This window comes from Carcharodon carcharias, chromosome 12, assembly GCF_017639515.1.
Source record: "Carcharodon carcharias isolate sCarCar2 chromosome 12, sCarCar2.pri, whole genome shotgun sequence".
Taxonomy (NCBI): domain Eukaryota; kingdom Metazoa; phylum Chordata; class Chondrichthyes; order Lamniformes; family Lamnidae; genus Carcharodon; species Carcharodon carcharias.
The window spans coordinates 18,705,044-18,718,086 of NC_054478.1; the positions used below are offsets into that span (position 1 = coordinate 18,705,044).

A 13,043-nucleotide genomic window follows, 5' to 3' on the forward strand; every position below is an offset into this window, starting at 1 on the left:
AGGAGGGGGTGCAGCGCAGATTGACCAGAATGCTACCAGGGCTTAAAGGGTTGAATTATGAGGATAGATTGTAAAGACTAGACTTGTATCCTTTTAAGAATAGGAGACTAAGGGGGGAATATTTTTAAAATGTTTAAAGAATTTGATAGTGTAGAGAGAAACTATTCCCTTTGTTGGAATATCCAGCAGAACAAGGGAGCACATCCTTAAAATTAGACGTAGCACTTTCAGGATGTCAGGAAGCACTTATTCACACAAAAGGTAGTGGAAATCTGGGACTCTCTTCCCCGAGCAACCAATGAGGCTGAGTATCGAATAAAAATGTCCAAGTTCAGTTTGATATATTTTTGCTGAGTAAGGGTTCCAGATATTAGTTAATTAACTGAGTTTAAATTCCTTAGCTGCTAAGGTGGGACTTGAACGCATATCCCTTTTTTTGCTTCTTTTGCAAATTACTTTAAATCTGTGCCCTCTCATTCTCGGTGCTTTCACAAGTGGGAAAAGTTTATCCTGATTGATTCTGTCCAGCCCCCTCATGATTTTGAAATAGGATCAACCCTGGCTCCTTTCAAGTTTTTGAATTTACTTTTGAAAAACTAAACTGAACCATTAGGTGGCAGTCTATTCAGATTGTTTGACTGTGCAGGGAAACTCAACCCTCTCCTTGGATTCACCCAGTTCTGTTGAAGGTTCGTGAGGACTTGAAACGTCAACTCTTTTCTTCTCCACCGATGCTGCCAGACCTGCTGAGTTTTTCCAGGTAATTCTGTTTTTGTTTCCTATTTTTTACCCAGTGTTTCTGCACGTGCCCGTTCAGTAGGGAACACTTGATAACAGTAAGGAATAGGAACTCTGGCTGAACTTTAGAGTTTCTGATGCTGTGAGTTAACATCTTCAGGAGACAAGGATTGAAAAAAAGGAGAGAAAAATATTAAAGAGAAAGACAAAAAAAGATTTGCATTTACATATCACCTTTCAAGGCTTCAAGACATCTCAAAGTACTTTACAGCGAATTTGCACACAGCAAGGTCCTACAAACAGCAATGGGATAAGGCCCAGATAATCTGTTTCTAGCTGTTGGTTGAAGGATAAATGTAACCCAGGGCACTGTAAGGAACTCAGCAGGTCTGGCAACATCTGAGGAGAGAGAAACAGAGTTAAAATTTCATGTTAAAGTATGACTGCTCTCCAGAACTGCAATTTGAAATGTTAGCTCTGTTTCCCTCTCCACAGATGCTGCCAGACCTGCTGAGTTTTTCCAGCATTTTCAGTTTTTATTTCATTCCAGCATCCGCAGTACTTTGCTTTTATATTCGTGGAAAGAATTCCCTAGCTCTTCTTTGAAATAACGCAGTGGAATCTTTTATGTCCACCTGAGAGAGCAGACAGATCCTCAGTTTAGCATATCGTCTGCAAAATGGAAGCCTGGATTTTCACTGAGTTCGGATGATTCAGAAGCCATTAGAAAAGGTCGGGTTTGTCCCAATTCTGGGATTTTCACCCCCATTCCTGGGTTGTCTGATTTTCAGGAAGACAAAATGCAGGCTGGTTTTTTTCAAAAGCCTGCACCTGGTACTCCGACCTGGCCAGTTCCTTTGCGAGGATAGGCATGTCGTACTCCTCTGCAATTTTCATGATGTTGGGCCAGCTCTTCAAAGAGTCGTGGTTCACACCCCTCAGACAAATCATGAATCCTTGTCTGCATGTGGGATCCTTTGAAAAGGTAAGTTCAGAAGGTCCCCCTCATGGCCCCTTTCCCAAGCTGTGCCCTCTACCCACCCCCTATAGCACCTCATTACCCCTATGCCAAGCTCTGCCCTTCCACCCACCCTGCCTTGGCTGAGAGCCCAGACAACCATTATTCTTGTTGAAACGGCTGCACCCCAAAGAAAACCTTGCTTGATTGACAGCTCAGGCTCTCTGGTCTCTGTAGTCAACTTCACAATGTTTATTTGCACAAGGTTAAGTGTTTTCAAGGGCTTGTGGTTTTTTTCATTGATATTTTAAAGGGTCTGGATGATTGACACTTTTATTGTCTTCTAAGTGAAATTACTTTTTTAACTTAGTAAAAAGTTATGAATTAATGACTTTTTAAAACTTTATTTTACACCTCCTACTGTCACTATAGGCTGCATTAGTCCTATACAGTGTGTAATGGGTCAATGGGCAAGGAAGTGGCATAATTGGCATTGGGGGCATGATAGGCCTTAGGAGGTGGATGAGGTGGCATGGATGGGACATGGGGAGTGTTTGGAGGGTGATGTGGTGGGAGGGGTGAGGGTTGGACAAGTTTTAATTGGGACGAGGTCGACCACTGAAGTAATCCTTTTGAACAGCTTGCCTTAGCACCTAGCAGCCACTGTGGCTATCTCCAACTTTTTCTGGGTCAGCTGGCCTGACTTCAGCCCATTCCCGTCCCTTGGCAATGAATTGCTCCCTGGCAATGCCTTTATGGGCACTTTCTCCTGAGGCAGGTGGGCCGAGCTGGAAATTTTCTTGCCTCCTGCTACCCGCCTCGAGGATGAAAATTCATGCTGGCATCTCTGACAGTGCAGCGCTCCCTCAGTATTGTGCTGGCAGTGTCTGCCAGAATTATATGCTCAAGTTCCTGAAGTCAGATGCACAACCTTCTAATAGAGTTGGGAGTGCTACTCACGGATTTATGGCTAACACTCTACACAGTCATCTCAATCCTACTTTTACAGGGGCTGCAGGTGCACTTCCTGTAGCAGTAACTGGATAATGATAAGGAGTGGGAAGTCTGCCCAAATCATAATGTTCCTGATGCTGTGGGTCAGCACCTTCAGGAGAGGAGAGACAAAAGTTTGGAGAGAAAAATAAATGATTGAAAGAAAATTCATGTTTTTCTTATGTTCTTGTTCCAGGTCCGGTGGTGTCGCTTGCAGACCTGAAGCTGACTTTCGGTTGCGTGTTCCTTGGCGAGACAGTGACTTACGCTACCGAAATCAGTAACACGTCGGATGTACCAACCTTTTACCAATTTGAAATTGATTGCAGCCAGAGCGTGTTTGTCATTGATCAGCCATGTGGTGTTCTGGGAGGGGAGTCCACGCAGAGGCTAAGGGTGACATTCCGACCCTCCCATCCCATAAACTACTACAGAAGGGTGGCTTGCCTCATCCACCATCAGGTACAGGGCAACCCACGGTAAAACATAGCATGGAAAGCCATTTATAAAAGTCATATAAATTGAGAAAATCTAGTTAACTGAACAAGGTTCACGATATTAGATTGAGCATGAAAACAAAAAGACTAACATTTATTTGGCACCCTTCAAGACCTCAGGACAGCCCAAAGCATTTTACAGTCAATGTAGCACTTTTGAAGTGTAGGCATTGCTGACCCATGAGGCCGTCATTTATTTGGGGTGTAATTAATTAATCATTCAATGAATTGGATTTTAATAATTCAGGGGTTCCCAAGTAGTCTATCTTCTCTCTTACTCAGAATCTTAATCATATAAGTAACCTTCAACATTTATCATAAGAGCTTATGTTATGTTTGTTCAACCTTAGATATGTCTTGCAATTTGAGCACAGGATTTTTACCATTTTCCATAATGATTGAAAGTGTACATGGCCATTTTGATATCCCTTATTGGCACTTGGATCAATGCCACACAGTTTTTTCGTGTAGTTATATTCGTGTAGGTACAAAAATGCAAGCCATCAGCTTTTTAACTTGTGTATCAGTTTGTCAGTACTCATTCAATCATGTAAATGTCAATAAAGGTCATTGGAAATAATCAGATCATTCTGGAAGCCTGATAAAGCCAATATTTTCTTCCATTGTTGGTTATTCAAGAACCTGAGGTGGAAACATTTTAAGATGAGTTGATGGTTTTTGAGAATTGCAATTACAAATGTTTTTATTTAGTGTTATCGCCAAGTAGGTTATATGTAACAACTGAGAAGGAAAGGAATGAACAAACTTGGATTTGTGTAGCCCCTTTTACAATCTCAGGATATCCCAAAGCACATGAAGCATAGCCAAGTGGGGGTGATACTCAGGAACGACTGACATTATGAAGCAGTTTATAGAAAAAGTCTGCAGCTTCAGGAGAGGAGACACAGAGGAAATCAGAGGGCTACAAGAGGGAAAAAAAAACTCTATGCAGTTGCACACTCCTTTAATCTACCAACTTTGAACTGAAAGGCTTAATGATTTTTCCAAAATCCCATTGCAGTATCAAGTCAGTTCCATCAATCAAAATGATCCCTTTTTTAGATACATGAAGTAATTTGCCAGTGGTTTAGTACAATACAGAAAGTGGACATTCAGACCAAATGGTATACATGAGCCTCTTCCTACTTCCTTCATCTATCCTTATCAGCGTATCTTTGTGTTCCTTTCTTCCTCATGTGCTTATTTAGCTTCCCCTTAAATGCATCAGTGCTGGTTGCCTCAACCACTCCATGTGGTACAAGTTCCATGTTTTAAACATTCTTTAATAGGATCACACAGTATATAAGGCACAGAATCAGGCCATTTGGTCTGTTCCATGCAGGCATTTCTGCTCCACTTGAGTCTCCTCCCATTTTTCTTCATTTAAGCCTATCATCGAAATCCTCTATTCCCTTCTCCCTCAGATGCATGTCTAGCTTTCTCTAAAATGCATCAATACCATTTGCTTCAACTGCTCCCTCTGGCACCCGGTCCCACATTCTCATCACTATTTGGGTGAAGAAGTTTCTTCTGAATTCCCTATTGGATTTCTTGGTGACCATATAGACATAGGAGCAGAAGTAGGTTATTTGGCCCATCGAGTCTGCTCTGCCATTTCATGAGATCATGGCTGATCTGATAATCCTCAACTCCACTTTCCTGCCTTTTCCCCATAACCCTTGATTCCCTTACTGATTAAAAATCTGTCTCTCTCAGCCTTGAATATACTTAATGACCCTACCTTTATAGCCCTCTGTGGTAAAGAATTCCAGATATTAACTACCCTTTGAGAGAAGAAATTCCTCCTCATCTCTGTTTTAAATGGGTGCCCCCTTGCTCAGAGATTAGACTCTCTCACAAGGGGAAACAACCTCTCAGCATCTACCCTGTCAAGCCCCTTAAGAATCTTATATGTTTCATTAAGGCCATCTCTCATTCTTCTAAACTCAGATGAGTACAGGCCCAACCTACAAAATCTCTCCTCATAAGAAAATCCCTCTATGCATGGGATCAACCTAGTGAACCTTCTCTGGACTGCCTCCAATGCCAATATATCTTTCCTTAGATAAGGGGACCAAAATTGTTCACAGTATTCTAGGTGTGGTCGAACTAGTGCCTTGTATAGTTTTAGCAAGACTTCCCTATTCCTATCTTATATTGATGGCTTTTAGTTGTGCTTTTCCCTACAAACATTCTCTCTGTATCCACTCTATCAAAACCTTCCATAATTTTAAAGACTTCTATTAAGTCAACCCTCAGCCTCTTTTCGAGAGAAAAGAGACCCAGCCTGTCCATTCTTTTCTGATACGTATTCCCGCACATTTCCTTGTAATTCTTCTCGTACCCTCTCCAGGACCCCATCTCCATTTTATTATATGACAACTAGAACTGCCTGCGGTACGCTGTGGTCTATCTAAGGTTTGATACAGGTTTAACATAACTTCTCTACTTTTCAATTCCATCACTGTAGAAATAAAATCTAGTGCTTGGTCTGCTTTTCTCATGGCCTTGCCATCTGTGACGCAACTTTTAATGATTGATGTATTTGTACTCAGAGATCCCTTTGTGCCTCTATCCCACCTCAACTTGCACCTTCCAATTCATAAATGATCTCTTTATTCTTCCTGCCAAAATGTGCTACGTCACATTTATCTATGCTGAACTTCATTTTCCAATTATTTGCCCATTCTTCAAGTTTATTAATATTCTGTAATTTATTGCAGCCCTCCTCTATATTGATTATTCCATCCAATTTGGCATCATGATGTCATCCATAAATTTAGAAATTGTGTTTTTGATTTCATACTCCAAATTGTTAATGTAAATTATAACAGCTGTGGTCCCAGCACTAATCCTTGTGGAGCACCACTTCCCACATTCTGCCACTAGCCTTTACTTCCACTCTCGGTTTTCCGTCTTGAAGCTATCCATTTTACCATTTGTCCCCTGACTCCACATTCTCTGACCTTATTCATTAGCCTATTAGGCGGCACTTTAACAAAAGCCTTTTGAAAATCCAGATAAATTACATTGATGCATTACCATTATCTATTCTCTCTGTTATCCCCTCAAAAATTCAATAAGGGTGGTCCAGCAAGATTTTCCTTTTTGAAATCCATGCTGATTATTCATTATTAAATTTTTATTTTCTAGGTGTTCTTCTTTTCATTCCTTTTGTAGGCTGCAGCTTGAACCTGATGGCACCCTGATGCTATTATTTTATCCATCACTGAATTTAAGCTGATTGGTCAATAATCCCCTGGTATATTCTGTCACCCTTCTTAAAAATTGGAATTATTAGCTATCTGTCAATCCTCTAGCTCTGCATTTTTTTCTAATGAATTATTAAACATGTATAATGTATATATGTATAATCTCTTCCCTACACTCTTTTAAAATAAGCAAAGCAGTTTCTCCTGAATGACCTATTGGATTTATTAGTAACTATGTTGTTATGATGATCCTTAGCAGAGGTGATAACCTACTGTGAGAAGTGTGAAACTGTTGAAGATTTTAACCATCCAACTTGTCCTACCTGTGCTACAGGACCCTTTGTTCCTGGATTTAATCGGTACTTGCCACTCAGACCAGACGATGCCAGCGATTCTGAAATTCAAACACATCGAACTGTACCATACCAACATGGTACGTGGACTCACATTCTACCCACCTGACATACTGAGTATGATGTTGCAGGAAAGCAAGCTGCAGCTTGAATCTGATGGCACCCTGATGCTGGCTCCTGAGCAATGTTGCATGACTGCAGAGAATGACAACGAGGTAACTGCCCCTCCCTAGCCCCCTCCCTTTCCCACACCCCGCCAATCCTTCCCCAGGCTGAAAAGTCTAGAATAAAAACAGAAAACGCTGGAAAAGCTCAGCAGGTTTGGCAGCATCTGTGGAAAGAGAAACAGAGTTAACGTTTCAAATCCATATGACTCTTCTCCAGAGCTAAAGAGAAGTAGAAATGTGATGGACATCACATCCAGCATTTTCTGTTTTTATTTCAGATTTCCAACATCCACAGTATTTTGCTTTTATCTGAAAAATCTAGAACTAGGGGTTGTTGGGACTTCTTTCCTATTGTGATTCATTTTGTTATTTTAGCACCGCATCAATTGTAACAATACTGAATCAGATCTTAATGAGATATCACAGTACACAATCTAGTATGTGCTCTCAGGTACGTCACACTGCACAGTTCCAGTATGTGTACACGGGTCTTTAATGAGCTATTATTACTTGGCCCAACCTACGTTATCAGATACAATTCACTCTACAGTCCAGCATGAGTACAACATACATTGGCTCACTCACAATTCTTACTCTAATTCTACCTTTGATCTCTACATTCCTTGCATACAACCACTAAATCATAGTGCATTGTGACAGCAGAAGGTCACAACATGGAGGCAGTAAGATGCATTTAGTTGTCTGAATCCCTTCTAATCATTCTGTTGTCATATTTATAAGACCCACCTCTTTTCATCATTATAAATACCTGTGAACAAACCAATATCTCCTGGATCATTAAATTCATGGATGAGTTACATTCATACATTCCATCAGTTCTGTAATCTTAAGAAACCTTTCCCTTAGGCCCGCTTACATAGTGCACCCCATATTCAGCAGCAAGCTGTTTTAACTCAGGGTGCGCTGATCTCACAAACTGCCAGGATATTGAGGTGCGCAGATAGAGTGTGAGCCCTTTTTCCTGCAGGGGTCATAGTTACAGAATAAGGGATCAACCATTTAGGACTGAGATGAAGAAAAATTTATTTCCCTTACCCGACAAAAATCTGTTAATCTCGGTTTTGAAATTTTCAATTGACCACCAGGCTCAGCAGCTCTTTTTGGGAGGAAAGGAGTTCTTGGTTTACACTCCTCTTTGTGTGAAGAAGTGCTCCTTGACATCACCCCTGAATGGCCAAGTTCTAATTATAGGGTTATGCTCCCTTGTTCTGGACTCTCCCCATCAGAAGAAATAGTTTCTCACAATCTATTCTAATCATCTTTAAGTGCCTAGCCATAATCTTTAATTTTATTATTAATCTTCTATACTGAAGGAAATATATGTCTCACCTATGCAAATCGTCCTCAAGATTTAACTCTTTTAGCTCTGGTATAGTTCTGGTGAAACTGTGCTGCACCCCATCTCAGGCCAATATATTCTTCATGAAGTGCGGTGCCCGGAACTCAACACAGTACTTAAATGAGATTTACGCAACTGTCATAACTTCCACTCCCTTTGTATTCCAGCCCATTGCAATAAAGGCCAACATTCCATTAGATTATTTAATTACTTTTTTCTCACTGCCCACTAGCACTTCACATTCCCTATTTGGAATCCCCAAAATATCTTTGCTCCTCCACTCAATAGCTTCTTGCCGTTTAGAAAATATGCTGTTCTATTTTCCATAAGTCCAAAGGGGGAACAATCTTACATTTCCCCGTGTTTTAACTATATGCTTCCTTCCCAGGACTGTACAAAGGCTCCAGTATTGTTCCCCAATATTCCTTCAATTGTTGAGTATTTTGATGATGGTATCCAAAGCGATGTTACCATGTTTCCACCTCACGTCTCAGTCAACGAAAGGGCGTTAGATTTTGGCAAGTGCCTGGAACTCGACCAGATCGCTCCTCTGCCCCTCTGTATGATGAACCACACGAAAGGCAAGGTCACCGTCGTCTGGACGTCAACACCAGGCAGCATCTTCACCGTGATACCTCAGACCATTGACATCCCCCCCTTAAAGAATATGGCTTTTCGCGTCCACTTTGCTCCTGATAAGCTCAGCATGCTATATGCTGCTGAACTGGAATGCTTTGCTTATTATAAGGTCAGTATAGGTTCAGGAATCATCCCCTGTAGTGTAAGGTCTCAGTAGTGGCTAAGACTCTTGCCTCAGAGTCAGAAGATCATGGGTTCAAGACCCACTGCAGAGACATGAGAACAAAATTCTAAACTGGTTCTTCAGTGCAGTGCTGAGGGTGTGCTGCACTGTCAGTGGTGCTGTCTTTCAGGTTAGACACCCCAGCTGCCCAAGGGTGTACATAAAGCATCCCATTTGATTTGAATGGCCAACATTTATCCCTCATTGATGTCACTACCTGATCATTATCTCGTTGCTGTTTGTGGGAACTTGCTGTGCCCAAATTGGCTGACATGTTCCTTACAAGACAACAGTGACTACACTTCAAAAAAAGTACTTCAGTGGCTGCAAAGCTCTTTGGGACACCCTGAGGTTTTCTTAGGGAATGACCATGACGCTGGACCCTGGTGGAACATTGAGCCAAAAACTGAAGTACTGAATAATATTCCTGCCATATCCTCAAGATATCCAAAGTGCTTATTTTTTGAAGTGTATGTATGGTTGCTATGTTTTCAAATTGTTGGCATCATTTGCAGGTCATGCGTGATCACCGTTTTGTAGATGACAACACATTCTGTCCACCATGGTCCCTCACAGTAAACGTGCAAGGGAACACGTTCCAGCCAGGACATGAACATTTCGTTCCCAAATACATCCTCGACTCTTCTGAAGTAGTGAGTGAAAATAACATGCAGTTTCATGTATATTTTTCAGTGCGGCCCAAGTGTCGGAGAAGCCAACAAATTGAACCTTTTGGTCATTTTACTCAGTGAGAAGGGGAAGATGGAAATGGGGTAGGGTGGCTGGTAGGGAGGGTCAAGGGGGTGAGGGAAAAGGGAACAGGGACTGGGTGACACTCTGGGATGGACACCAGCCTTTCGAAAGGAGGGTAATCACTCCCATGGGTTTTCAGGAGAGGTGTGGGGAGAAGTATCCATCTGGAAACAAACAAGAAGGGATCTTAGGTTTGAGGGATATAATTTCTTTGCTGCTTCAGCTTGTTTCAAGAGGAGAATACACAGAATTATGTGACAATCTAAACTACTGGCAGAATTTCACTGGCCCCTCCTGGTGTGTTTGCAGGCATTGTTGGGGGGGGGGCGGGTGGGGGCGTTGGGGCCATTAAAATTCTCCTCCTACATGTCCTCGCCCCAGTTGAGGCCCACAAGTGGCTAATTAATGGCCACTTAACGTTCACTTCCTGTCTGTCTTCAAATTTGAGGCTGAGGGAAGGAGGTCAGGAAAGGGGTGGGGTGTGGCCCAGCAGGTCACCCTGATAGGGCCTCGGTGGGAAGGGGGTGGATGCCTCCCTCATCGGCCCCCTTTCCCCATAGGTGTCCCCCCAAGGCATGCCCGCCTGGGTGCTTTTTCCCTCTGGTCTCTCCATTAAGACCCTCACCCCTCCCCACCTCCCACCGACCCTGGAGCCTCCCTTCCCGCCCCCGATGTGACAGCTCCCAGCACTTACCTCCATCCTGGACTTCAACTTTTGGGACTGCTTGTTGTCCCAGCAATGGCCACTCCTCCCGTTGGTGCAATAGGGACTACAAAAGCTGCCAATCATATTTACCGGCAGCTCTCTGAGGCAGGACTTCCGCCTGAGTGAGGCGCAAAATTCTCACCTTCAGCTAATTAACTCTCCCTGGAGCGTTAAATGGCTGAGGGACAGCCGACATCGGCAGGGATGATTTCTCTGCAGACTCCGAATCACAGAATTGTTACATCAAAGAAGGAGACCATTCAGCCCATCATGTCTTCACTGGCTCTCTGAAGGAGCAATTCACCTAATGCCATTCCCTCGCCTTCTCCCTTCAACCCTGCAAATTCTTCCTTTTCAGATAACCGTCCAATTCCCTTTTGAATGCTTCGACTGATCCTGCCTCCACCACACCCTCAGGCAGCACATTCCACCCCTTACCCACTTGCCACGTGAAAAAGTTTTGCCTCGTGTCGCTTTTGTACCTTTTGCCAATTGCTTTAAATCTGTGCCCCCTCGTTCACGGTTCTTTACCGAGCTTTTCCCTATCTACTCTGTCTCCACTCATGGGGCAGGATTTTCCCTTCCCCGGGTTGGCGCAGCGGGCAGGCCCAGGAGTGGCTGCGAAACCGACCGCTGCCCGCGATCAGGCCCCGACTGCGATTTCACACTAGCTGGTCAATTAACGGCCAGCCAGGTGTGAAAGGCGCGCTGAAAGGCACAGCGCTGCTTGGGTGGGGGGGAGGGGGGGTGGGAAGAGGGTGAGCGCAGAAGTCTGCGCATGTGCGGGGAAGCGTGCGCTGACAGCCCCCTGAGGGCACAGAGCGGCCCCGGGGAGCTGAAGATTTGGACAAAGGAAAATAAAGATTTAATAAGTTATATAAACATATCCCCAAATGTGACTCAGTCACGTGAAGAGGGACATGTTTAAAATGAAGTGGAATTTTTTATTTTTTACATTTTTACTTACCTTTGGAAACCGCATCCCGCCCACGGATGAGGTTTGGTAAAAAATGCAAAGGCCGCTTTGGCCTATTTGCCCGCCCGCCAACCGAACGGTTGAGTGGGCAGCGAAACACACAACTGAATTAATCACTTAAGGGCCTTAATAAGCCTCTTAATTGTCAGCGGGTGTGCTGCCGATTCTTGCGCGTGCCCGCTGACTGAAAGATCGCATGAGTGCGCGATGACATCGGGACGCTCGCCCGACATCATCATGCGTGATCTTATGCCCGATCGGGTCAGGCGCGTGCCCGCCCGCCCATAGAAAGTAAAATCCTGCCCAGGATTTTGAATACCTTCATCAAATCTCCTCTCAGCCTCCTCCTCTTGAAGGAAAACATCCCCAACTTCTTCTAACTACCTTCATAAATGAAGTTCCTTCTACCTGGAGCCATTCTCGTGCATCTTTCCTGCACCCTCTCCAATGCCTTCAATCTTTCCTAAAGGGCGATGCCCAAAACTAGACACAATACCCCAGCTGAGGCTGGACTAGTGTCTTACACAAGTTCAATATAACCTGTTTGCTCTTGTACTCTATGCCCTATTAATAAAGGCTAGGATAATGTATGCTTTACTAAGCACACTCTCAACCTGCCCTGCTACTTTCAATGACTTATGCACATACATACCCAGGTCCGCCTGGTCCTGCACCCCAATTAGAATTGTACTCTTTATTTTATATTGTCTCTCCATGTTCCTTCTACCAAAATGAATCACGTCACATTTCTCCACATTGAACCTCATCTGCCACTTGTCTGCCTATTCCACCAACTGACCATGTCCTTTTGAAGTTCTACACTACCCTCCTCACAGCTCACAGTGCTTCCAAGTTTCATATCATCTGCAAATTTTGAAATTGTGCCCTGTACACTAAGGTCAAAGTGATTAATATATATCAGGAAGAGCAAGGGTCCCAACGGTGATCCCTGGAGAACTCCACTACAAACCTTCCTGAGAAAAATCCATTAACCACTACTCTCCGTTTTCTGTCATTTAGCCAACTTGGTATCCATGTTGCTATTGTCCCTTTTATTCCATGAGGTATAACTTTGCTCATAAGTCTGTTGTGTGGCACTTTATCAAATGCCTTTTGGAAGTCCATGTACATCACATCAACAGCATTTCCCTCATCAACTCTCTCTGTTACCTCCTCAAAAAACTCCAGCAAGTTAGTTAAACGTAATTTCCCCTTAACAAATCCGTGCTGGTTTTCCTTAGTTAATTCATTTGCCCATGTGACTATTAATTTTGCCCTGAATTATTGTTTCTAGAAGTTTCCCCACCGCCAAAGTTAAACTGCTGGCCTGTAGTTGCTGGGCTTATACTCTTTTTTGAACAAGGGTGTAACATTTGAAATTCTGCAGTTCCCTGAAACCACCTCCAGTCTAAGGAAGACTGGACAATAATGGCCAGTGCCTCCACAAATTCCACTCTCACATCCCTCAGTATCCTTGGATGCATCTCACCCTGTCCTGGTGCCTTATCAACTTTAAGTATAGACAGCC

At 43.3% G+C, this 13,043-nt stretch overlaps 1 protein-coding gene across 1 annotated transcript in view; it reads left to right on the forward strand.

Moving 5' to 3' along the window:
- cfap65 (cilia and flagella associated protein 65) overlaps window positions 1–13,043 on the forward strand; it is a 191,093-nt gene that overhangs the window by 49,141 nt on the left and 128,909 nt on the right. The window contains exons 9-12 of the mRNA XM_041201213.1: window positions 2,886–3,151; window positions 6,733–6,966; window positions 8,667–9,026; window positions 9,596–9,733. Of these exons, the coding sequence (XP_041057147.1) occupies window positions 2,886–3,151; window positions 6,733–6,966; window positions 8,667–9,026; window positions 9,596–9,733 (998 nt within the window). The remainder of the gene's footprint in view (window positions 1–2,885; window positions 3,152–6,732; window positions 6,967–8,666; window positions 9,027–9,595; window positions 9,734–13,043) is intronic.